Source organism: Protopterus annectens, chromosome 5.part0 (genome assembly GCF_019279795.1).
Source record: "Protopterus annectens isolate FY-2018-M chromosome 5.part0, PAN1.0, whole genome shotgun sequence".
Taxonomy (NCBI): Eukaryota; Metazoa; Chordata; order Ceratodontiformes; family Protopteridae; genus Protopterus; species Protopterus annectens.
Window position 1 is genome coordinate 244,140,572 of NC_056735.1, and position 26,309 is coordinate 244,166,880.

Here is a 26,309-nt window from a genome sequence, read left to right on the forward strand (position 1 = left end):
ACAAAAAAAAAGAAAAAAGCATTCAGTTGTGACCTTAAAACTTTGAATAACTACCAGACTGCGGTCCTTAGGTCAAATGGAGCAGCAAGTCACCTGATGGGCAGCTGCAGGTATGCAAATAGAGAGGGAAAGATCTACATTGAGTGCTGCACACTGAATTATAATATAGATGTAGGTGTTCACCAGCCTGGAAAAGACTGGGGTGCTGAGCAGTCCTAAAGCTGCACCTTTAGTTCTAGCAGTTAAAGAGGCTGGAGCCGCTCTTACAACATCTAAGATTCTGTATACATAATCCAGATCTGTTTACACCTACAGCTATTCCTGTAACTGGTCCTTTTTTTTTTTTATTTGGTCCTTTTTTCATCCACTTTCTGATACTCAGGAATGCATACATTTGTTGTACATTCTCTTCTATGAATACATATTTAGGACATCTCCTTGTCTAAGAGAAAATGGTTTTGCTGGCAACAGATATTGCACATAATCTTTCAATGGACTGCCTGTGGTCATTTCCTGTTCTTGGGAATAACTTTTAGCAGCACTGGATGCAATCTGTCAAGCAGGACATCACACAAAAATGCAACTATTTCTCTTATTAAAAATACATGAAATACTTTTTGACATCACTCACTGCATTCATTCAAATGTTTGGATACATCGATGGTGTACAGAGAAGCATATTGCACGTTGCTATTTAACAGCATTTACTTAATATTCTGTTGTTTTCTACAACTCACGTTTCCTGATTGAATTATTACATTTTCAACTATTCTGAGAAAGTCAATAAACTTTTGGAACTGATTACATGTCAAGTTACTGAGAGCAGTTTTAATAATTGTAGAAAGTTCAAAAAACTTCCACCAAGCCTACCTTATCTGAATATTCAAGGAATTTATTTAAGGGGGCACCTTCCCCTGCATCGCTTCAAGGGGGGGCACCACCACACCTATTAATCTTATATACAGCAATTCTAAAATCACACAACAGAGTAAGATGAAAACTCCACTACTGATGAAAGTAGTTTCAGCAAATTCCTCCGTCTTTTTACATCCACTGAAACTGCTCTCAATCACTTGACAGGAACCGCTACAAAGTAATCAATAAAAAAGTATGGAACCAATGTCTCCTGCTATAAATCTCAGTGAAATGCAAATGTCAGAGCTCCCTTCTTATTAATCATATCATGTATGACAATGCCCTACAGCAGGGCCCTTCATCTCATAGTTGTCTGTTTTACTCCAGGAATGGATTAGGAACAGATTAAATACATGTACATAACTGTTCATGTTGCTTAGAAACATATTAGAAATTACTCTAAGTTACTCTCCCAAATCACTTTGTACATCCAGGTATTTCCTCACTTTCGACATACAAACTTCAATGGCCTGCACACAATTGCTGTAACTCTATCAGACTTGAAATAAACCTATAGCTATGACTTATAGCTCAGGCCATAGATGAAGATAGCCATAATGATCTATTCAATTGCCAGTCACTAAATAAATATATGCATGAATACATATATCTAAATATGTATATATATATATATATATATATATATATATATATATATACACACACACACACACACACACACACACACACACTGCTAAGCCACACACACACACACACACACACACACACACACACACATATATATATATATATATATATATATATATATATATGAAACTTCATTCATATAATATTTTGAAGACTCACCCCATCTACAGCTGTTATGGTAAAATCATAACTCCGGATTCCCTCGTCCCTGTCCAGGCTTTGTGCACTGCAGATCTCTCCTGTTTGCTTGTCAATGCTGAACTGTGTTGGCACGACACTTGCAATCCCAGATCCAATAGAGTAAACAACAGAACCAAATGTGCCACTGTCTGCATCTGTTGCGGTCACCTATAAATGAAAAAAAAATATTACTGTAGCATGCACAAAATAAGAAATTGAAAAGCTTAATAACGCCTAGTAATTCCACTACACCTTTCCCATACTCTCTCAACTTCCTTCATTTCTATAGGACACAAATGGATCTATTGCAGACATCATTACTTTCATAAGTCTTCTTCAAGTAGTAGAATTTCTTCTGTATAATGTGTGTGATATACATATATATATATATATATATATATATATATATATATATATATATATATCAGTAATACTGTCTATATCAAATTTTAACTGTATGATTTTTTAGAATTTGTCTCTTTTTCTACAGTTATGTTGTATCAAACCTGTCCTTGCTTTGTTTGTTTTTAACTCCTGGGATGATCCTGAAAATAATCCATCCAATGTTCTAAAATGGTTAACAAATTAAAATAGGAAAATACATGCAGTTTTATTCCTGGACTATTTTCCCATTTACCAAAACATAGCACTCTCCTATAAAAGTGAACCAATCTGATAAAATACTTCATTTGTGATGGATGCTATGTGTCATTGCTTGATTTATACAGAAAAAAATGGTCAAAATATTGTGCAGACTGGGGTCATGGGGCATGCTGTCTATAAAGGGGTTGAATTACACATGGAGGTGTGGACAGTTACACTATAAGCCTATTGTGTGCCTTCCCCTTAGGTACTACTGGTACACATGGGTTATTTTAGGGTATAACAAAAGAACCCTGATAGATACTGGATCTGGCATCATGTGCACCTAGATCTGACCCCATGGAAATTAATGAATTAGTTCATAGGTAGTTACTAAGCTAGCAGGTAGGGGACCATTGAGGAGCCTAGCTCAGATTCCTACAGTTTTCCTTCACTCTCTGGTTAAGTGACTTGCTCAAGATCACACAGACAGCACATTACAGCTGAGGGAATCAAACCCTGTACCACATGATCTATACCGCACAGCCTTAACTCTGTGTAGCAACTGCCAGACTAAAGGAACATAACCCAAATCCTCAGTTGCCCCCAAGAACTGTTTGGTTAAGTGATTTGCTCAAGGTCACACAATAGGCAAATGAAGGTGAAAAGTTTCAAACTCTGTACCCTTGGCTCAGGAAACAGCTTATTAATAGTTCAGATTTTTGGACCTCTAAGCTAGCTGCCATTAGATTGGGTAAATCTTACCCAGCAGAAAGCACATGAGCCAGCTAGATTAACAAACATAAATGTATTGTGAGCAGGAGTACTGGGAGCACTCAGAGTAGGGGGGCATTCCCCAGTGCCCTGGCTAAATTTCCCCTACTCAGCATGAATCCCACCTTGGAACTCCCCAAAAAGAGGACACTGGCATAGTGACACTAACCTGGTCAAAAACGTAAATAAATGAATAAATAAATAACTAAATATATAGGATGACTGAATTTGAAGCTATCTATGTTTTAGTAGTATATGCCGATACTACATATATATCTATACATATCTATATACATAACGATATATCTACCTATATATGTATATATGTATATATATATATATATATATATATATATATATATATATATATATATATATATATATATATATATATATATATATATATATATATATATATATATATACACACACACAGACACATATATACACACAAATATATATATATATATATAGACACACACACATATGGGTCTACTTCATTTGATCGAAATTTCATTTGACCTAAACCCATTTCATCAAAAGTTCATTTGATCGAAAACCAGTATTCAAGGCAAACAGGGATTTGTCCCCCTCCCCAATGTCGTGCGACCCTGGAGTTGGTATATATAGTTAGGGGGGGTGTCTGTACTTTCAGTTTTATTTTCTTCTTTAAAAGGAAACTAGGTGGGGGGCTTTGCCCCCCACCCCCCCCTATCTAAATATACCAACTCCAGGGTCGCACAACATTGGGTAGGGGGACAAATCCCTGTTATTTGCCTTGAATACTGGTTTTCGATCAAATGAACTTTCAGTCAAATGGCTTTAGGTCAAATGAAATTTTGATCAAATGAAGTAGACCTGTATATATATATATATATATATATATCTATATATATATATATATATATATATATATATATATATATATACATATATATATATATATATACATATATATATATATATATATATATATATATATATACATATATATATATATATATATATATATATATATATATATACTTCCCCTTTACAATCCTGAAATACTGAAAGCTTGAATTTCAGTATCTCGGGACCGTAAATGTAAAAATGTAAATACTTGAAAGTGCATAAGCACGATTTTGAATAGCTTGAATCCGCGCTTATGTAGTGTAGCAACGGGACAGGAAGTGTTTGGCAGGGATGGTTTACAGAACTGAAGGTAAGTGAGTGTATGTGAGTTTTATTGTAAGTTGTGCATGTGGGTTAGGGTAGGGAGGTTGTGTTTGTGTATGTGTGATGTGTGTGCGAGGGAGTGTGGAATGTCTGCATGTGTGCAATGCATTTTTCAACTGTTAGTGTAATCTTGGAGTTGGTATATATAAGTAGGGGGGGTGTTGGGGCGCAGCCCCCCACATGGGGGGGGGTGCAGTGGGGCTTGCTCCCCTTTTTAGATGTAGTGTAGGATTGTGTAGTTTGTGTGTTGTGGGTTGAATGGTGTGCATGTTGTGTGGTGTATGGTGTGTGAATGTTCGGGATTTCAGTTTTTCGTGTTTGTGTGTTTTGGGATTGTGGGCTGTTCGACTTTATAGTTTCCAGATACTGAAATTCGAGCTTTCAGTATCTCAAAATTATAAAGGGGAACTATATATATATATATATATATATATATATATATATATATATATATATATATATATATATATATATATATATATATAAATATATATACATATATATATATATATGTATACATAAATATAGCTAGAAGAACTGAAAATCATAGAATCTCTCTTTGGTCAATAGGTGTGCTACATGGCACAATTGTTGGGTTTTGGAAATATGCCCTTCCCCAACATTGTACTAGTTGGCGTTAGTTTATACAAATACAAGGGGCGTAAAGGGCTGAAGTGTTGCCTTCCCCCTGGCAAAAAATGATACTTTATGCTAAACTTTTGTTTTGCATGCACTGAAAATTTTGCTTGGTTAAAGCAGAGTAGGATGTCCACATTTGCAAAGGCGACCTTTTATAGATACATATATATGTATAGTTTTATTTTTTAAAAAATATTAACCAGGTAAGCCCACCAGACACAATTCCCCTTCTCAAGGGCTATTTAGGAGAACTGTCAGATTACGTGGCTTGCTTACAGTCATTTAATAAGCCAACAGAAGTGTAAAGAATCAATCTCTCTACCATGTTTTTCCTTTCTTATTCAAGTGAAATCCCCTCATGGCAAAATGTTTACTTGCCATGGAGGCTGTTAGCAGAGTGTGAGCCACAATAGTGTAAGGAGAACAAATCATCTCTGCTCTTAGTGACAGTGAAGTAGTTTGATAATATGCAAGCAGGCTGCATAAATACTAACTCATCTAGATGGTTCAAAACATTGTAGGTACTAGGCAGTGATGTCTGAAGGAAGATTTTTCACCCTGCTGAAATGTCAGCACCAAACGTCTATGAGAAGAGACAATCTCAAAGACCCCCCCACACCCATCAAACCTATATATACCAACTCTAAGATCACCATACATACAATATTCCAAGAAATATCTATCTCAGACTTGGTATATGTTACGGCTATTCACTCTTCATGTTTCAGCACTTGTTCTAGCATTTCCAGACATTTCAAATGGTAACCAGCAGATTCACAGTTTTGTCAAGAGATGTGGACAACCAAAAATAAGATTGTGGCTTCTTACTGCTGAGTACTGAAATGCTGTTTTTTTTTTTTTTTTTTTTAATTTTTAGTTGTGAAGGAAAATTGCATTTACTTTTGTATTATCCAAGTTTGATTTTTTTGTTGTTGTTGCATGGGATGGGATATGTGGCTGCACCCAATGGAAAATTTATAGATTTCTGTGTGACTGTTTTCTGCTATTGTAGTGGAGCATTTACTCATCCACTCACCTACCCACTTATGTACCACCTGGTGCTTGGAGTAATATTGGATTTCTGTAGACTGTGGTGGTCTCTTTTCCTTTCTTGTGTTTGGGCAACTTAACTGAGCCAGGAAACTTGCTAAACTGCAGATTCTTAGTTTTATCCTCCACTGGACTTATGAACTTTTGAGCTTGTCCTGGGGAAGGTTGTTCTGAAGTGGAAGTGGGACAGGGCTCAGTGTAGCAGTATCCCTGGATCTTAAATTCCCCATAACAAGAAGATAACATGAATGGTTTTAATTGGTTGAATTTTGTTTTATCACTGCGGTGTTATTTTTCTTCTGTCCTCCTGAGTAACAGTGGAGAGAACAAAACAAAATAAAATAAATCAGAGAACTGATATGTATCCTCCAGTATTACAAAAATGAGAAGGTAATATACATTTTCTGTATTATCTACATAGATTGGTGAATTCCCTTAACCACTTGCATTATGATTTTTCTGATAATAAGCTGTTGCTATCTTTATTAATTCATAGTTGCACTATATAAACATTTTTGTTTTTTTTATTTCTGAGACAGGAATAGTTTTTACACTTTTTTTCTGTAGCCAAGGATATTTCAAAAACTTGACTGGAGACATATTTATCTTTTGTGAAGCTGTGATTTCATGAGGGAAAGTTCAGAAAGTACAGTATGAATTAACACTGAGAAAAAATGTGATTTTATGAATGATTACAGATGATATAATTTATGACTTTGCATTTCTTAGCAAACATCAGAAAATGGGAGCTACAGCTGCCATTAAGTGCAAAGAGAAATGGTGTGGAAATGAAACATTCCTCAGTTGACCTACTGATTTTGTGCCTTAAATAGGTGCTGTCATTTTCTGCAGATTCTTTCTCTGTCTTAACTTACCCTTTTGGAATGATAAGTGACCAATGGGGAATTCTTGTTTTAGAAAATCAGTTTTGAAGATATTACAGTTCTGCTCTTAACTGCAGAGCCGTGTTTCTATTTTTTCTGCATGGACAGCAGTGTTGTTCCTTACTTTAAATAAGAGGCAGCAAGTTGGTGTAGAAACATCACCCGATCCTCTTAAAAAACATACCTTACTTGTGCTGTGGAAAGTTCCGACCTATAACGGCTATATTGCATGTTTCACATATATATGCACACACACACACACACACACACACACACACACACACACACACACACACACACACACACACACACACACACACACACACACACACACACACACACACATCCATGCACACTCAGAAATCAGGATTACATTAGAAGTTTTACTCAAATGTTATGAAATAGGCAGAAAGGTTCCAGAATGCATCATTTTATTATGAGTCTCAAGGCACTGTATTTATAATACATCATTGCTTGTGTCTGGTGCTGCTCTGACCTATCAAGGCCTGCTGTACTGATTTTGTGACTACTCAAATGAAAACTTCATGACATTTACTGGGCAGCACTAGAAAGTGCATTAACTTCTGGGACAGCACACAGAAGGAAAACAGACATTTTTTTTTTTGAGGTTAAGGAAGGTTCAAGAAAGCTCAAGAGGGGGGAGGTGTCAAAGAGAAAGACAGAGATACAGGCTGAGCAAAATGAGTGTAAGAGAAGTACAGAATGAACCCAGGAGAGCTTAAGTAACATTATCTTTAGTCATTACTAGTAGCTGAATCAAAACTCATGCCTTGGTGTATAGAGACGATCCATTACTGCACAAACTACTAAATACTTCCACTCCTGTTAAGTTTTATCAGTGCGTTAGATATAAGTGGCATGACTCCACCCCCAAATGGTAAAAGCAATATCAAAAGTAGATACCATTTCCTTTTGCTAAACATGGCAGGTCTGTATTTTGCACAGTTTAGGGTACAGGCACAGCAGTCAGCTTGTACAGTAGGATAGCTCTGAGTCTGGCAAATTTTGCCAAGTATCGGTTCAATATGGCAGTGCTTGTTTTAGTCCATGTTATTTACTAGTCTTAGCCCATATCAGTGACATTGCTAGTTTGCAAGTACAGTTTGTTTGGCATGAATGTACAATTCTGTGATATGCAACTATATTCACTGCATAACTAAGTCAAATATTTCTCTCTAGTTTAATTATCTGAAGTGTCGGGGTGCTGTTTGATTAATGCTACATAATTAGAGTTTAAAAATTAGAGTTTAAAAAATAAGTGGCTGAATTTAAAATGAAATCTCTGGACATTATAACTAATTTTAGGGATACGGAACAGTTTAGTGTCCTGGACCAGCTATACTTGTATAACTTGTACTTATCAAGTATATTGCCACATCACTGTTTATGCTGATGGGTACAGGGTTCATAAACTCTCCTTCAAGTTACAGGTGTTTAAGGGGCAACAAACTACATAGGGTGAGCGGCTCTGCCTTTCCAAAAGGAAATATGTTTGTAACTCTCTTTTGACTTTGCTAACTCGTATAATACGTGTGTGTGTTAGCAGATAGGGCAGAGTTAAAACAGGTTTCAAAATATAGCTACATGTTTGCTGTACTCACATTAGCACATAACACGGGCTTTGGAACTGCAAGGCAATATGGATGTGAGTGCTGTAATGGTTGGCTAAAGTTTGTAAACAAAGCATCTCTGTTATTTTATCATTATTTGTATGTCAATAACAAGGTTAAAAGGAGAACTACAAAAAAAACGACATTAGTTGTGACTGGATCTGATCAAGTCACTTAAGAGCTGAATAATTTGGTCACTAGTGAAAATAAACCCATGTAACCTGGGAGAACTACACAGGTAGAGAAGATAAAAGTAAAATAATAAGTAACCGTACCCTTTAATGGGCTTACAGAGAAGGTTTGTGAGTCGGTATCAATCTCTTCTACACCATAAACAGACATCATATATGGTAGTAAACCTGCGGGTAAGAATTAGGTACATAACTGCAGTCAGACAACCTGACAAATTAGCACTGAAGCCAAAGTCTCTAGTGCATTGTTTAATTAAGCATATCAAATCTACCTGAATCATGAGCATCCTGCAAGCTACACAAGAGTTCTTTCATGACATATAATATTAAAACTTCAATTTGTGATCCAGGGACATACCTGTCTCCATAACTGCAATGTTAAACCACCGCCTTGCAAATTGACTCCCACAAATATCACCTAACAAAGAGCTTTTTATCTTAAAACCATCAATTTATGCACAATTCCTCACCAGTGCTCTATATACAAAACCATATAAAACTACAACTTTCAAAAAATCAGCAATACTTAATTCTTGTCAACTAAACTATAATGAAGTGTTATGAAGCTGTAATGTTTTTCATAAGCATCCAACAAACCAGCTGTTAAAAACAAGTACTCCACAGATGTTGAGTGATTGTCACATTTGCTTTGTTGCCCAGAAAGGTTTCTTCAAGCTTTTGAAGCAGGCTGGCCCCAAAACATCTCTCCCCCTTGATCATACTATATTATAAAGTGTCCACAGGTTAAAATTCTGGTATGAAACTGGTCAGTACAGTAATTAACCTGTCATACAGCATCAAAAAAGCACTCATCAACTGATTACATTATCATTATGATTAATTTGATGAGCAGCAGAAAACAAACCAATACAAGTAAAACATTTATTGGTAGAGCAAAGCTTTCAGGTACAACAACCCCTTCTTCAGTGCAAGATAAAAAAAAAACATTTTATCTTGCACTGAAGAAGGGTTGTTACACCTGAAAGCTTTGCTCTACCAATAAATGTTTTAGTTGTATCGGTTTGTTTTCTGCTGCTTCTTTGGACTTCACAAGCTGCTACTTAAACACTGTTCCTGATTTATACTGATCATTTGATGAGCAGCCATACTGAAAGTATGATAAAAAGGGAAAGGCAATCGCAAATTTGGACCCATGACTCCTAACATATACCATGCTATTATGTATCCGGTAAGTGGGTCATCACAGATCACTTTACTGTAAGTACATATAAGTTAGAAACACAACCTTTCTAAAAACAACCAGAAAATAAAAAGCCACATTTATTCATAAGCAGGTGAAGTGACTCTGCATTGTGTGTCATTGTAAATTATAAGGAAAGCCATAACGTTGCAAAAAAAATTTATTACATTTTGCATAAACGTATACATAATAGGAAATCAAAAATATGTAATTCTGGAATACCTTTAAAAGTAACTATATACAGTTATCCAGTAGCTGTCCTGTTTAAGCATGATTGTTGTGAATCAGTACTGACAGCATGCTTCTTAACTTCTTAGTACAAGAAATCTAGACAGACCCTAAAATAATGGGGACACAAATGGCCCCAGAATAGTGTCATATTTAAAATGTTGCTCTCATTTTGGCCACAATCAGTGTTATCTCTTTAACAACTCAGAATGTTGCTAGAATAACAGGAATTTGTGTTAGTATGTGAAGGATATGTAGTCTGAAGCTGTAACATATTTATAATATTATCTTATTTAGTAACTTCAATCCTCAGTGATTTGCCACAAAAATCACAAATTTTATGAGGTGCAGACCAAAACTGAGAGGCAAAAATCTGGACAATATGTAGAAATCTGGACAGCTGACAAGTATGATTAACAGGCATCAGATTGACTCCATCTCCACAATGGAACCTACTGAGCTTAGCAAAATGTACCAATGCAATCACTAATTAGTTCACCAAAGTTAAAGCCAGTTTTAGTCAGGAAGACATATGAGTTTTAATCCTCCACTCTGCACTGTCTTTGTTGTACCCATTGTGAAGAAACTAGGATACAGTCTTGTGTACATCTTCATGGTGTTATATATGTCTAGCAATGTGCTGATACCATAGCACAAATACTTTGAGAACCTGCTTGGTGTTAAAGAATATACGCATCACTTTCATGACAACAGTGAAAAAATTGTAATATGCAGAGCCTTTAGCAGCTGTCAGGCATACAGTTTAGGCTTTTAGCCATAACTCCCTGTTGCTACAAGAGTTTTAAAATGTATTTTACAGTTGAATGCATATTCCTTTCAGGTCTTCATACCACAAATCGAATATCAAACAGTTACCGAGCATAGCACCTCAAAGGCACATAATTTCAGTGAGATGGTTTCAGAATGGGCACTTGTTAAAAACTAATGCTTTTTAAAGGGACACGACTCCTACATCTGTTATGTGGAGGAGGCATTTTGTATCACACATCTCATGCTGTTTAATAAAGTAAAATGCGAGGTCACTGCTCCTTGGAGAAAATGGCAAACAGCTTTTGCACAAAGCATTTAAATATGTTCCTTTCTCCTTTCTTCTCTGAATTTGGAAGAAAGTACCTTTTTGGAAATATAGTACCCAAATTTTTCAGTTTCAAGCACTTGTATTTCTGCAGAATAAATGATTCTAAGATACACAGAGGATTTCAAGGAAGGTACGGCATAGTAATCAATGAAGCAATGACAGTTTTATTCTACCCTGGAACAGACTGCAACTTAGAAAACCAAATATGTCGAAGCTAATTATCATAAAACCAGTTATTACATCCAGGAAACGTTTACACACTGAATGGCCTACACTTATAACTGTAACTATCCAGTGGGTAAGCCTTTTGGATCAGCACTAATTCAAAAGATCAACACTGTTAGCTAGCAAGTTCTCAACAGATGTGTCTATAAGAAACAGAAGGGAAAAAAGGCAAGATGCATCAGGAGTCTCAGTTGTACACCTAACATTTTTATAGCGAAAGGAAGAGTACAGAAGGAATTGCTCAGCAGCTATTCAGTGAGACAAGATGAAGGGAAGCGTGCCTTTCTTTGAAAGAAGAGTATACAAATACAGAAAACTGGTATGAAAACTGAAGAGGTAATGATGGGTGGGTAGAACGAGGTAAATGGGAGGGCAAAATGAATGTTAAGCTGCCCAGAGATAAGCATTACTACACAAAAATAGTACAGAATAATGCCACACAATAGGTCATTAGTGTGACCTCACCTACAGCACTAAGTCACAGCGGGGAAACACAAAAAAAGGAGAAATTCCTCACTATGTATTATTTAGTGGTGCCAATAAAGAGGTGTAAGTTAAGAACACAGTTTTCTGGTGTAGGTATTTTACAAGGGGGTATGGAAAAGAGCCATATGATGTGATGTGCAATAATTTCATGTCACACAGTTCTGTATTTTTGATTACTCCCCAGGATTACTTTTGGATTAACAACATTATTGGGTTCAACTTATCTGTCTGCATTACTTGAAATGTCAGTTTGTACAAGGATCCTGCCTTGCTCTTCTGTGCATTTTTCCCAATACTATCTTACTAGAAGATGTAAACAGAAAATAAACCATAATATCTCTTTCTCAGGAGAACAGTATTTCACAGACTCAGATCCTGAGTAAATCTAGTTGTACATTCCTAATAACTGTTTTTGAGACTTACAGAAACAAAAAAATGTTATCTGGACAAAGCACATAGGTCTCAACCTTCCAGCTCCAAAATGAGGAATACTAGCCTTTGTAATGTGAAACAAATGGGCAAAATATGGAATATCTACTAACGGCTTACTAACAATTTCAACTAGGAATGTCACAGGATGGGTTAAAGTATGCTGGTTTTTACTCATACAAAAAAGATCTTTTAATGAATTAATATGACTTTTTTCTATTTATCATGGATATCCATTAAAAAATTACTAACACTGAATGTGTGACAGACCGTTTCAATATGGAACGTTGAGGAACATGAACTTTTTAAGACTCCAAATGAGGTACGTTCCTCGTAATGTGGTATGGTCTTTCACTTTGATGAAGTGTGCAGTACTTCAGTAATCATTTTTCATCTGTAAACCGGTTTAAGATTAAATTATTTTCTGTTTCAAAATATGTTTAAGTAACTTCCTCTAAGATATTTTGTTTCTTTTCATTCTCTCATTATATCCATTATTATCAATTTGTTACATCTGTAGCTCTTTCTTATTTTATGTTTTCATCATACCCTGCTCTTCCTTCTGTCTCTTGCACTCTCTTTCTGTATTAGATAAGGTTCTTCTGTAACACTTCTCACCTTGCCTTGAAAAGTCTTTTGCTGAAATTTTATTAATACCTTAAATAGCTTTAAATTATCTAATCAAGACTAGAATCAAAGGCCAACACTGCAGTGTATCTGATCTATGTAAGATTTACAGTCTGGAATTGCAATCTCAGTATCACACCCCACACAAAAGGATCACCACTGAGATTAACAACAAAAAATTCCAAGAAATAAGTAAATTCTAACAAAGTCTGAAAAGAAAGCAGAGAAACAGACAAAATAACTGAATACCTGCAGTACAATGTTACGGCAACGTCTCCTAAATGCACTTTTTTCTTGTTTAGCACAAGGGACTGTTACTAGAAAACAGACAGAATAACAATCATCTTTGGTTAAATAACAGGAAATGCAAAAGAAAAGGTGAAAGTTGAAACCATACAGAATTTACATAGGTGACACATGATGCAATATATGTGCTGCAAACTAAGATGTAACTGAAAAAAAGAAAATGCAAAAAATACAGAGAACAAAGAAAGAAAAAACACAAAGGAAGATGGAAAAATGTATTTGCTTTAATTGGTATGTCCATCTGCAGGATTTCAGATCATTATCAAACCACACATTAATTCTTGGTACAGTGGAAAAACCAATCTGTTGGCCCCAGGATGACGCATCACTTTGGACTTAAGCTGCAATCACAAATGAAGAAAGGCGCTATTGTATCATTTCTTTTCTCTCACTCTCTTTCTCTTTTATTTTTCTGACAACATTAAACTTGCTAATGAAACTTTGCCCAACGAGATGTATTTATTTTGGCGAAAGGCCTCCTTTGCTGCAGTCAAGACTTCTTTGAGGACTCTATTAGTATGCATCTCGGCACAGGCATATTGGATCCTGACATTTTCTCTCAAGCCTTGCTCAGAGGGTGAGCCCATTTCCCCACTACCTCCTGACACTTGCCACAAAGGTCCTGCATTCCTAATGAAAGAAATTTCCTGACTCTTTTGTCTTTCTTTTCTCATTTTTGCCAGGCTTCACATCCCAGGATTCTACCAAGTCTGATATGCAGGACCTCTGTTCAGAGTACAGAGTTTGTTCCATTCTAAATCCATCTGTCATAGGTGCGTGCAAACACACACACACACACACACACACACACACACACACACACACACACACACAAACAAAGAAAATCTTTTAAAATCATAAATGAGGAAGAAGAACTGTGTAACTCCTGGTTACAGCTTTTCATTATTCAGTGTGCTCTGACTATTACATTATACAGGGTACAGCCGACTAGGAACCCGCTGCTCTGACTATTACATTATACAGGGTACAGCTGACTAGGAACCCACTGCTCTGGCTATTACATTATACAGGCTGCAGCCCACAAGGAACCCACTGCTCTGACAACTAGATTATACAGGGTACAGCCCACTAGGAACCCACTGCTCTGACTACTATATAATACAGGGTGTAGCCCACTAGGGACCCACTGCACTGACTACTACATAATACAGGGTACAGCCCACTAGGAACCCACTGCTCTGACTATTACATAATACAGGGTGTATCCCACTAGGAACCCACTGCTCTGACTACTACATTATACAGGCTGCAGCCCACTAGGAACCCACTGCTCTGACAACTAGATTATACAGGGTACAGCCCACTAGGAACCCACTGCTCTGACTACTATATAATACAGGGTGTAGCCCACTAGGGACCCACTGCACTGACTACTACATAATACAGGGTACAGCCCACTAGGAACCCACTGCTCTGACTATTACATAATACAGGGTGTAGCTCACTAGGAACCAACTGCTCTGACTGCTACATTATACAGAGTGTAGCCCAATCGGAACCCACTGCTCTGACTATTACATTATACAGGGTGTAGCCCACTAGGAACCCACTGCTCTGACTACTACATAAAATAGGGTACAACCCACTAGGAACCCACTGCTCTGACTATTACATTATACAGGGTGTAGCTCACTAGGAACCCACTGCTCTGACTACAACATAATACAGGCTACAGCCCACTAGGGACCCACTGCTTTGACTACTACATTATACAGGGTGTAGCCCACTAGGAACCTACTGCTCTGACTACTACATAATATGAGGTACACCCCACTAGGGACCCACTGCTCTGACTACTACATAATACAGGGTGAAGCCCACTAAGAACCCACTGCTCTGATTATTACATTATACAGGGTACAGCCCACTAGGAATCCACTGCTCTGACTACTACATTATACAGGGTACAGCCCACTAGGAACTCACTGCTCTGACTACTACATAATACAGGGTGTAACCCACTACGGAACCACTGAGCTGACAACGACATAATACAGGGTGCAGCCTACTAGGAACCCACTGCTCTGATTACTACATAATACAGGGTGTATCCCACTAGGAACCCACTGCTCTGACTACTACATTATACAGGGTGTAGCCCACTAGGAACCTGCTACTCTATTACATTATACAGGGTGTAGCCCACTTGGAACCTTCTGCTCTGACTATTACATTATACAGAGTCTAGCCCACTAGGAACCCACTTCTCCGACTACTACATAATACAGGGTACACCACTAGGAATCCACTGCTCTGACTATTACATTATACAGGGTGTAGCCCACTAGGAAGCCAGTGCTCGGTCTACTACATAATACAGGGTACAGCCCACTAGGGACCTACTGCTCTGACTACTACATTATACAGGGTGTAGCCCACTAGGAACCCAGTGCTCTGTCTACTACATAATACAGGGTACAGCCCACTGGGAAACCACTGCTCTGACTACTGCAATATACAGGGTGTAGTCAACTAGGAACCCACTGTGCTGACTACTACATAATAGAGGGGATAGCCCACTAGGGACCCACTGCTCTGACTACTACATAATACAGGGTGTAGACCACTTGGGACCTACTGCTCTGACTACTACAAAATACAGGGTACAGCCCACTAGGGACCCACTGCTCTGACTACTACATAATACAGGGTGTAGCCCACTAGGAACCCACTGCACGGACTGCTACATAATACAGGGTACAGCCCACTAGGGAACCACTGCTCTGACTACTACATAATACAGGGTGTAGTCCACTAGGAACCCACTGCTCTGACTACTACATAATACAGGGTACAGCCCACTAGGAACCCACTGCTCTGACTACTACATTATACAGGGTGTAGCCCACTAGGAACCCACTTCTCTGACTACTACATAATACAGGGTACAGCCCACTAGGGACCCACTGAGCTGACTACTACATAATACAGGGTGCAGCACACTAGGAACCCACTGCTCTGACTACTACATAATACAGGGTGTAGCCCACTACTAACCCACTGCTCTGACTACTACATTATACAGGGAGTAGCCCACTAGGAACCCACTGCTCTGACTACTACATTTTACAGGATGTAGTCCACTAGGAACCCACTGCTCTGACTACTACATAATACAGGGTACAGTCCACTAGGGACACCCTGCGCTGACTACTACATAATACAGGGTGTAGCCCAATAAGAACCCACTGCTCTGACTGCTAGATTATACAGGGTGTAACCCACTAAGAACCCACTGCTCTGACAATGAAATAATACAGGGTACAGCCCATTAGGTACCCACTGCTCTGACTACTACATAATACAGGGTGCAGCCGACTGGGAACCCACTACTCTGATTACTACATAATACAGGGTGTAGCCCACTAGGAGCCCATTGCTCTGACTACTACATAATACAGGGTGTAGTCCACTAGGAACCCACTCCTCTGACTACTACATAACACAGGGTGCAGCCCACTGTGAACCCACTGCTCTGACTACTACATAATACAGGGTACAGCCCACTGGGAACCCACTGCTCTGACTATTACATTATACAGGGTGTAGCTCACTAGGAACCCACTGCTCTGACTACTACATAATACAGGGTACAGTCCACTAGGGACACCCTGCGCTGACTACTACATAATACAGGGTGCAGCCCACTGGGAACCCACTGCTCTAACTACTACATAATACAGGGTACAGCACACTATGGACCCACTGCTCTAACTACTACATAATACAGAGTGTAGCCCACTAGGAACCTACTGCTCTGACTATTACATTATACAAGGTACAGCCCACTAGGGACACCCTGCGCTGACTACTACATAATACAGGGTGCAGCCCACTGGGAACACACTGCTCTTACTACTACATTATACAGGGAGTAGCTCACTAGGAACCCACTGCTCTGACTACTACATAATACAGGGTGTAGCCCACTAGGAACCCACTGCTCTGACTACTACATAATACAGGGTACAGCCCACTGGGAACCCACTACTCTGACTATTACATTATACAGGGTGTAGCCCACTAGGAACCTACTGCTCTGATTATTACATTATACAGGGTACAGTCCACTAGGGACACCCTGCGCTGACTACTACATAATACAGGGTGCAACCCACTGGGAACCCACTGCTCTGACTACCACGTAATACAGGGTGTAGCCCACTAGGAACCCACTGCTCTGACTACTACATAATACAGGGTACAGCTCACTGGGAACCCACTGCTCTGACTATTACATTATACAGGGTGTGGCTCACTAGGAACCCACTGCTCTGACTACTACATAATACACGGTGTAGCCCACTAGGGACCCACTGCTCTGACTATTACATTACACAGGATGTAGCCCACTACGAACCCACTGCTCTGACTACTATTACATAATACAGGGTTCAACCCACTAGGGACCCACTGCTCTGGCTACAAAATAATACTATCAGTCACTGACACCATGTGTTTTTCCATGTACTTCTTCATCCCTTCCACAGTATACCTGAGCTTGTGTACATCATCAGGACCCTCTTTCACACTGTCGTAACTGTAGAGTACCACATAATTCCATCAGCAGTTTCAGTGATTATTGAAGAAATACTCTTGACTCTGCAGCTCACATTTAAGACTACCATAAACAATCTACTACTGGGGTGTGGTTAATAACAGGATTTATTCAACAGTGGCATGCTTTAAACATGAGTCTGAAACTCGCATGATGAAGCTGTTTGACAGCAGGAGTGAACACAGTTAAACATAAATGATAGTTATGGAGACTTGCTAGATTTATGAATACAGCCTCAGGTACAGGGACTGCCAGATCTTACACTACAGGATTTACAGCTGTCCAGTACAGAAAATGTTGCAGTCTGCTGACTCCACCCCAGTCCACAGTGCACTTTTCTCTTCTGCATGTCCATTTGTAGACCAAACAAAAGTTACAAAAAACTAAAAAAAAATCTGTATCACAATGCAAGCATAGGAAGGGACTGTTCCTATAAGTGAAGTTCTAGCATTATGGTAAATATTTTTTCTCCACTATTACTGACCAGTATTTGCAGGAACTGAAAGGACACTGTTCCCAGCACACAGACCTAGCTGTCTGCCCAAATGAAATATGGCCAGTACCACTTACCCCAAAGGACGTCTTAGGTCTAAAGGTGACATCAAACTTCTTCTCCTTTCCAAAGGTATTCAGAGACAACTAAACAGCCACTGTGTAATTATCTTCCAGACTAGCATGCTGGAAGAAAGCAGTAGACGTAGCAATGACTCTCGTAGGACGCACTTTTGGAACAGGCTGATGATTCTTGTTGAACTTCTTAGAATATAAGCAAACGCAATTCCAAAGCAATCCAGAAAGGCAGCATTGATACTTTCTTGATATCACAGCCTTTCATAAATGACAAAAAAAGTTGGTCATCTTTATGGATAGATTTGGTTGTCTCTGTATAATACCTGAGCTGTGAGCTGTCTTTGCACATCCATATAATGAAGAAAATATTTAACCTGAGTGAAATACTGACAGGAGATCAAAAGCAAGTGAAATGACTGGTTTAGATTGGCATCAGTGGCCATCGTGGTATTAAAAGAGTCAGGTTTGCTTGCAAAGAGCCCCTCTCCTTACAAAATTTCAGACAGAATGACAGAGAGAGTTAGCAGCTCTGGGATTTTATTGGCAGAATTTATTGCCACCAAAATAAGTCTTCTAGCATAACATGATGAAGAAATGCAGATACAGACGAATCAGGATGAGGGAAGAATACATATCGTCTCGCATAAACTAACTGTCATTATAGGGACTGCGTCCGTAACTAGAAGTTTAAAGATAAATCCACCCCTCACCTGGAGCTCTTAGACTATGTGTCCCAAGCTGGTATGTGCCTAGTATTGAGTGGCATTCTACCTTCAGCAAGTATGATGGCACAGTATGAGCAGACGATGACTGACTTCAATAATTGTCTTAGTTTCTGGTGCCATTCCAAGGGGGTACAATATTTGATAGCATGGAGAGGAAACGGTCAACACAGCAACTTACTTTGCCATGCATGGCCTGCACCTGCCCCATCTTGGCTTTCAAATATTAGCAAAAACAATGTCCTCTCTTCTCTAGTGCCTTTTTCAGGCAGTGCCAAACTGACAAACCTTCTGATGAAGCAAAACCACCCCAAGGGGATCTAAAGGTGTTACTTGTTAATGCCAGGAGACTAAACAGGAAACTCCCTCCAGGCTTTCCTCACCATGGAGAATGTGGACATCTGTGCAGTTATTGAGAAATGGTTTAAAGCCATGGAGGGCACCCCAGCAATGCAGAGATTCCTTGCCTTCCACACATTCAGGCCAGCTATTGCACAGGTAGGGAACCTAGGTGGAGATGTCTCAATCTATATCAACAACAAACTCACCTCAAGACTAGTCAAACAGGATGACAGACTTGTGTGTCTTCATGTCCAAACTTCCATAGGCAAAGTCACAAATCATATCACTCTATATGAGCGAAGAAACCCATAAGTCCTACTTCGACTTACTGGAAACCCTCTCCATTCAATGCAATACCATACTCATGGGCACCTTCAACTACCCAGCTACAAACTGGGGATACTTGCACAACCCTAAACCTACAGGCCCAAAGATTTCTGGACTTCGTAAGTGAAAACACCTTGGACCACATAATCCATACACCCACAAGGGTGCAAACTTACTCAACCAAGTACTTGACCGGGTGCTCACAAATATAGGAGAACATTGTACCCTCTCCTAGTGTACTACCTGTCTGGTAAGGTCAAACTAAAAGGCTACCTCCTTCATAAAAAAATCAATTCTGTGACATCGGCTAACCTGGTAAAAGGTAGGAACTGTTTTAAGGCAAACTTCCTACTACTAAGTGACAACCTGTCAAAATTTCAAGCAGCACCTCAAACCCTGAGAACACAGTTACCTATGAAGAATTGTTCACAGAAACCCTGTACAATCATGTCAATAAATGCATAAAGGCAGCATTGCCTACCAGAAATAATCCCAGAAACAACTAAAAAAACAAACCACCTTGGAATCCCAACATAAACAGACTTTTTCAACAACAAATAAAAAAGTTATAGCCGACATTAGAAAATGCTATGCCTTGCATGATAAAAACGCTCATCAAGCTAAACAAACAATTATGAGGGTAAATAAGTCTACTGAAGCTAAATCTGAAGTAAAGATAGTGCAAAGGTCATCTACAAGGCTCTCTTTGGCTATGTCCAAAACCTCAAAGGCAGCACACAGCTGTGTACAGAACTGATTGTGAATTGAGGCACCTAACATGGAGATGGATGCTACAGCAAATCTGCTGGCCAACAAATTCAGCTCTAATTTTATCCCCCTCTCTCTCCCAGCCACCCAGTAGGAAATATCATCAAACAAACCCCCTGCAACTATCACTAGGAAGCAGGTCCTAGATGTGCTCTCTAAGGCCAAAAATACTGAATAAATTGGCCCCAATAATACCCCAGGGTGCTATCTAAATGGCCTGAAACACAACCTATCAGCACCACTGGAGTCACTACTTAACCATAACCTCCAGACAGGCTTTGTGTCCCATGAAAGGAAAACTGCAACAGTCATCATTCTGCACAGGGGCTCACAATCAACAGATCTGGTAACTACAGACCCATAAGTCTGACTAGTCTCATAAACAAAGCTAAGGAAATAATTGTCATGGAAATGATTAATAAGGACATAAAAAACATTCAAACACTGGTGTCAACCTAGTTTGTTTTTTTCAAGAGCAGATCATGCCTAATTAACCTGTTGGACTTCATTGAGAAGATCACTAAAGCAATAGATGAGGGCAAAACGTGCATACTGCCTACCTTGACCTAGTTAAGGCATTTTATACCAACACCCCATTCAGGAACTGTGAAGAAGCTCATGGATATAGGCATAACCCCCTATATTACAAGCTGGATACCCAGCTGACTCTCAGATAGGACCCAGGAAATTAGGCTAGGGGAGACCACCTCCACAAAGAGGTTGGTCACTAGTGGAGTCCTCAGGTCTCTGTGCCGGGCCCACTCCTTTTTGGCATCTACTTCTTGGAAGTGAGGGTCAATATCAAAGGTCTCTGGCTGACCACGTTTGCTGTTGATTGCAAATTAGGAGCAGTCACAGAATCCACCCAACACACTAACAGCCTACAGGAAAGACTAACACAGAGAATGACTGATGCCAAAGCCACAGCTTAAAATTAAATGCCAAGAAATGTATAATAGTGCCCTTAGGGAAGTCTGTCACCCTAGGATATTACCTCATCAACAGCACACCACTAAGAGTAGAACCAGCAGTCATGGATTTGAGTATGTATGTAGATACTAAGCTGCCTTATAACCAACATGTGTCTAAGGCATTAAAGAAACCATTCTGTGTTGCTCAACTTAAAAGCAAGGGTATGGCATCCGGGTCCAAGGAAGTCATTGTTCTACTACATTCGGCTTTCATTAGGCCCATTGTTGAGTACAACATCCCTTTCAGTATGTACGTAACCAAGCACATACAACAACTTCAACATCCACAGAGGTTCCTCACTAAAAGAATACAGGGTATGAACAGCTTGTCATGTGCAGATCACCTCAAAGCCCCAGCTCTATACTCTGTTACTCACAGAATATTGACAGGTGATCTATGTCTGGTATACAACATGTCATTGGAGCCCACTCTAATGGAAGTTTTGCATATCTGCAAAATGAACAGCATTAGAATCACTCGATCTAGGGACTTAAATTTTGCTTGCAACAAGACACATTGGAGGGACAGGTATGTGCTTCAGAGAATTCTCCTTCTCTGGAAAAAGCTACCTATCTGTGTGAATCAGACCTCTTCCCTAACAGTATTCAAAAGACACCTGGACCAGTGAATGGGGAACGTGAACTACACCCCAGGTCTAGCTCCTATGTTTTATGTCTCTAATGGACAGAGGCAGCCTGTACATCCTACCATAGTTTACATATGCCCAATAAAATAACCTGTGAGGCACATAAACTTGTGGGATACAATTGGATTGCTTGGCTAGGCTTATAAAGGTCTCAGTGTTTGCTAGCCTAGTATACACCTATGAACCTAGAAAGCCAGGCTACAGACTTAGAAAGAGGCCTGGGACCTAGAGTCCAGACCTGATTTAGACATAGGAACGGCCACTGAAGGAACTCTGATGAAGCAAGAACTATAACCAACATCAAAAATTTTAGAATATTCAGTAATCTTTAACAACACCTTATCTGCTGTGGCAAAAAAGGGATTGAAATTATGACCTATGGCTCAAACTGAAAACTTCTTTGAAATGTCTTTGAATGCCCCGAGTAGGCATCTGTGAAAAATGCAGCATACAGATGATCGATCAGTGAAAAAAAGAAGTTATGTACTCACCATAAAATTCCATGTTTGTAGTCCATCTCACCCTTCATTCTTACATACGGATTCGGCTTCGACTCGGCCGATTACAAAGCTCAAAGTCTCTTAGTTGGCTCCTGGCAAGGTAGGTATCCCATAGTGCACTAGAAAGAATCCACAGATCTTGTTTGCTGCTGACTATAAAAGTCATAGAAAAGTTATCCACAAGGAACAACAAAGATGAAAGGTCTCCACCCTACCAAAGGCAATATTATCCTGTCTCCAGATCCTCCAAGGATACATGGACGGGGGTTGGTGGGTGGGTTTGTAAGAATGAAGGGCAGGATGGACTACAAACATAGAACATTATGGTGAGTACATGACTTCTTTATGTTCTGTAGTCCTATCTCGCCTTCATTCTTACATATAGGACAGCGTCCCTAGTACCATTTTCTCGGGTGGCTCACAGGAATATACTCCTAAGAACCGTGGAACCAAAGGAGGCTCTACCCCTTGAAGTCAAATCCAATTTGTAATGAGTAATAAAGGTATGAGGGGTAGCCCAAGTTGCTGCTGCACAAATACTGTCAATTGGGACTCTGGCTTGAAAGGCAGCAGATGTGGATAGGGATTTGGTAGAATGAGCCTTAATTTTAAACGGACGTTCTTTTCCAATGGAAGAGTAGATAAAAGAGATATAGTTGGAAATCCAATTAGACAGAGTTAACTTGGAGACTGGCAGACCTATCCTAGTTTCAGAAAAGGATATGAACAATTGGTCTGGTTTTCTAAGTTCCTTGGTTCTATGTAGGCAGAACCGCAACTGTCTGTGAACATCAAGTTGATGACATTTATATTCTGCACTGCTTGAATGATTAGGAAAAAATACAGGCAGTTCAATAGTTTGGTTCAAATTAGACTGAGAGCAAACTTTAGGAATGAAGGAAGGGTTTGTACGGAGGGAAACTGTCTCTATGAAAAATCAAGTAAGGTGGTTTGACTGACAGTGCTTGTAACTCTGACACCCTTCTAGCGGATGTAATCGCTACTAGAAAAATGGTCTTCCAAGACAGAAACTTCAGTTCACAAGAATGCACAGGTTCAAAAGGTGGGGAAGTAAGTCTGGACAGAAGGAAATTTAGATCCCAAGGAGATACAGGTTCCTGAAAGGGAGGTCTTAGCAAGGTAGTGCCTCTAAGGAAAGTTTTACACAATCTGTAAGCCATCAGATTAGGCTCATGTTGTCCCAAATGAAAACTGGATATCGTTGCCAGTTGAACTTTAATTGTAGCAGCAGCTGATCCTTGATGGAAAAGTTTCATTAGGAATTCTAACACCAAGGGGGATGGGTGCTGAGTAAGGATCTACATTTTTCTCTTTTGCCCAGATAGAAAATCTTCTCCATTTACTAGCATATAATTTCCTCATGGAAGGTTTGTGGGAAGACGTGAGGATATGGGTCACTGCAGGTGAAAAATCATGAAGCCTGACTAGGGATGGAAGTGGAGCAGCCACACTGTCAAGTTGAGGGTGTGGAGGCAGGGGTGAAGGGAACCTGACATGTGTGTCAAGAGGTCTGGAACTGGGTCCAGAGTCCATAGATCGTCTAGGAGATGAGGCCCGAGAAGGGGGAACCAAATCTGACTAGGCCAGTAAGGAGTGATTAGAATCATTTTGCTTCCCAAGGACTTTGCTTTTTGGATCACTTTCGATATGAGTGGAAAGGGGGGAAATGCATAAAGAAGTCCAGGAAGCCAATTGTGAACAAGTGCATCTCTCGGTGACTCCCACGGAGTTGGGATAAGGGAGAAGTAGCTGCTGCATTTGGCATTGATTGGACTGACAAACAGATGACAGCAAGGCTGTCCCCATTTGCGGAAAGTCTGTTCCGCGACTTTCTGATTTAGAGACCACTCGTGCGGCATCAAGATTGCCCTGCTGAGCTTGTCGGCTATCACATTGGTTGTCCCCGGGATATGCGTTGCTACTAGAAAGCCCTGGGAAGATATCGCCCACTGCTAAATATGAAGTGCCTCTCAACATAGGGGGTAAAATCTGGTTACTCCTTGCTTGTTTAGATACCATACCACTGACATATTGTCTGATTGGATTGCTATCTCTCTAGAGGAAGAAAGTTGTGAAGTGCTTGCAAAGATAGTAGCACTACTCTCATCTATAGGACACTGATATGCAAGTGAGCCTCATGATCTTGCCATGTGCCTTGGACAGCCCTGCCTAATGTCCCCCCCACCGTATCTGGGAGGCATCCGTGGTCACAGTAGCAATGGGTTGGCGAGGAAGGAAGGGTGTTCATGTCATCAGTTGATCGGGCTGAATCCACCAATGAAGGTCCTTTTTGCAAGATTCTGTTATGAGAATATGAGACAGAGGTAGTTGTTAAAGAGACCACTGGGAAAAAAGTAGCCATTGAAGGATTCGCATATGCAATCTGGATAGTGGAACTAGAGTTATGGTAGAAGCCATGGTCCCTAAAAGTTTCAGCACTGTCTTGGCCTTGACTTTTTGTTGAGGAAGTAAGCTGTATATCTGCTGTCTGAGATTTTGAATTCTGTCTGCAGGAAGATGAGCCATCATGGCGACTGTGTCTAATTTTGCACCTATAAAAGTCACAAACTGAGTGGGCGACAAGGCAGATTTTTCACAATTTATCATAATTCCTAGCTGGGTGCAGATCTGGATGGTTGAATCCCTGGCTTGCAGGAGGAGGTGCCTGGTGGTGGCAGTCAGGAGCCAGTCGTCCAGGTACGGAAACACTTGGAATCCATGACGTCTCAAGTGAGCTGTCATTACCACCATGCATTTGGTGAACACCCTGGTGGCTGTGGTGAGACCAAAGGGCAGAGCACAAAATTGGTAATGACTGGCTCCCAGCCGGAAGCATAGATGACTCCTGGATGCTCTGTCCATTTTGATGTGGTAGTACGCATCCTGGAGATATATGGAGCACATCCAATTGTCTTTCCCTAACAGAGGGAGTATGGACTGCAGGGTTACCATTCGGAACTTGGACTTCTTTACCGATTCATTTAATTTGCTGAGGTCCAAAATGGGCCTCCAGTCCGCTGCTCATTTTGGCACTAAAAAGAATCTGGAGTAAGTTCCGAATCCCATGTGGTCTGCAGGGACAGTTGGATGACTCTCTTTGAAAGCAACTTTTGAACTTCTATGGTTGCTTGATCCCTGTGATTGGGTGGAAAATCTGTGATCTTCTTGGGAGTGTGGGGTGGAAAAAAGAAGGGTATGGAGTATCCTCTGGTAATTATTCTTTGTACCCACTGGTCTTGGGTGATGTTCAGCCAGGCTTCTGGATACAAAGATAAGCAACCCCTGACTGGCTCCAGAGAAGCATAGCCAGGCTCCACATCAGGAGCGCTGATAGGGACAGCCACGAAAAGAATTGCGGCCACCCTGGTTTTGTGGACCCCCCCCCCCCCGCCTCTAGAGTGATGTCTGCCATTAGTTCCTCCTCTTCTGCCTCTGAAGAAGGAATCACCCTGTGCATCTAGGAAAAGTCTCTAGGATTTCTTAAACCACATTTTCCTACATCTCTGCCCCTTGGGGTATGGTCTAGAAGGGATGGTAAAACGTACTCCC

At 39.9% G+C, this 26,309-nt stretch overlaps 1 protein-coding gene across 1 annotated transcript in view; it reads right to left on the reverse strand.

The window, feature by feature from the left end:
* DCHS1 (dachsous cadherin-related 1) overlaps nucleotides 1-26,309 on the reverse strand; it is a 935,819-nt gene that overhangs the window by 443,466 nt on the left and 466,044 nt on the right. The window contains exon 3 of the mRNA XM_044072218.1: nucleotides 1,723-1,911. Coding sequence (XP_043928153.1) covers nucleotides 1,723-1,911 — 189 coding nt within the window. The remainder of the gene's footprint in view (nucleotides 1-1,722; nucleotides 1,912-26,309) is intronic.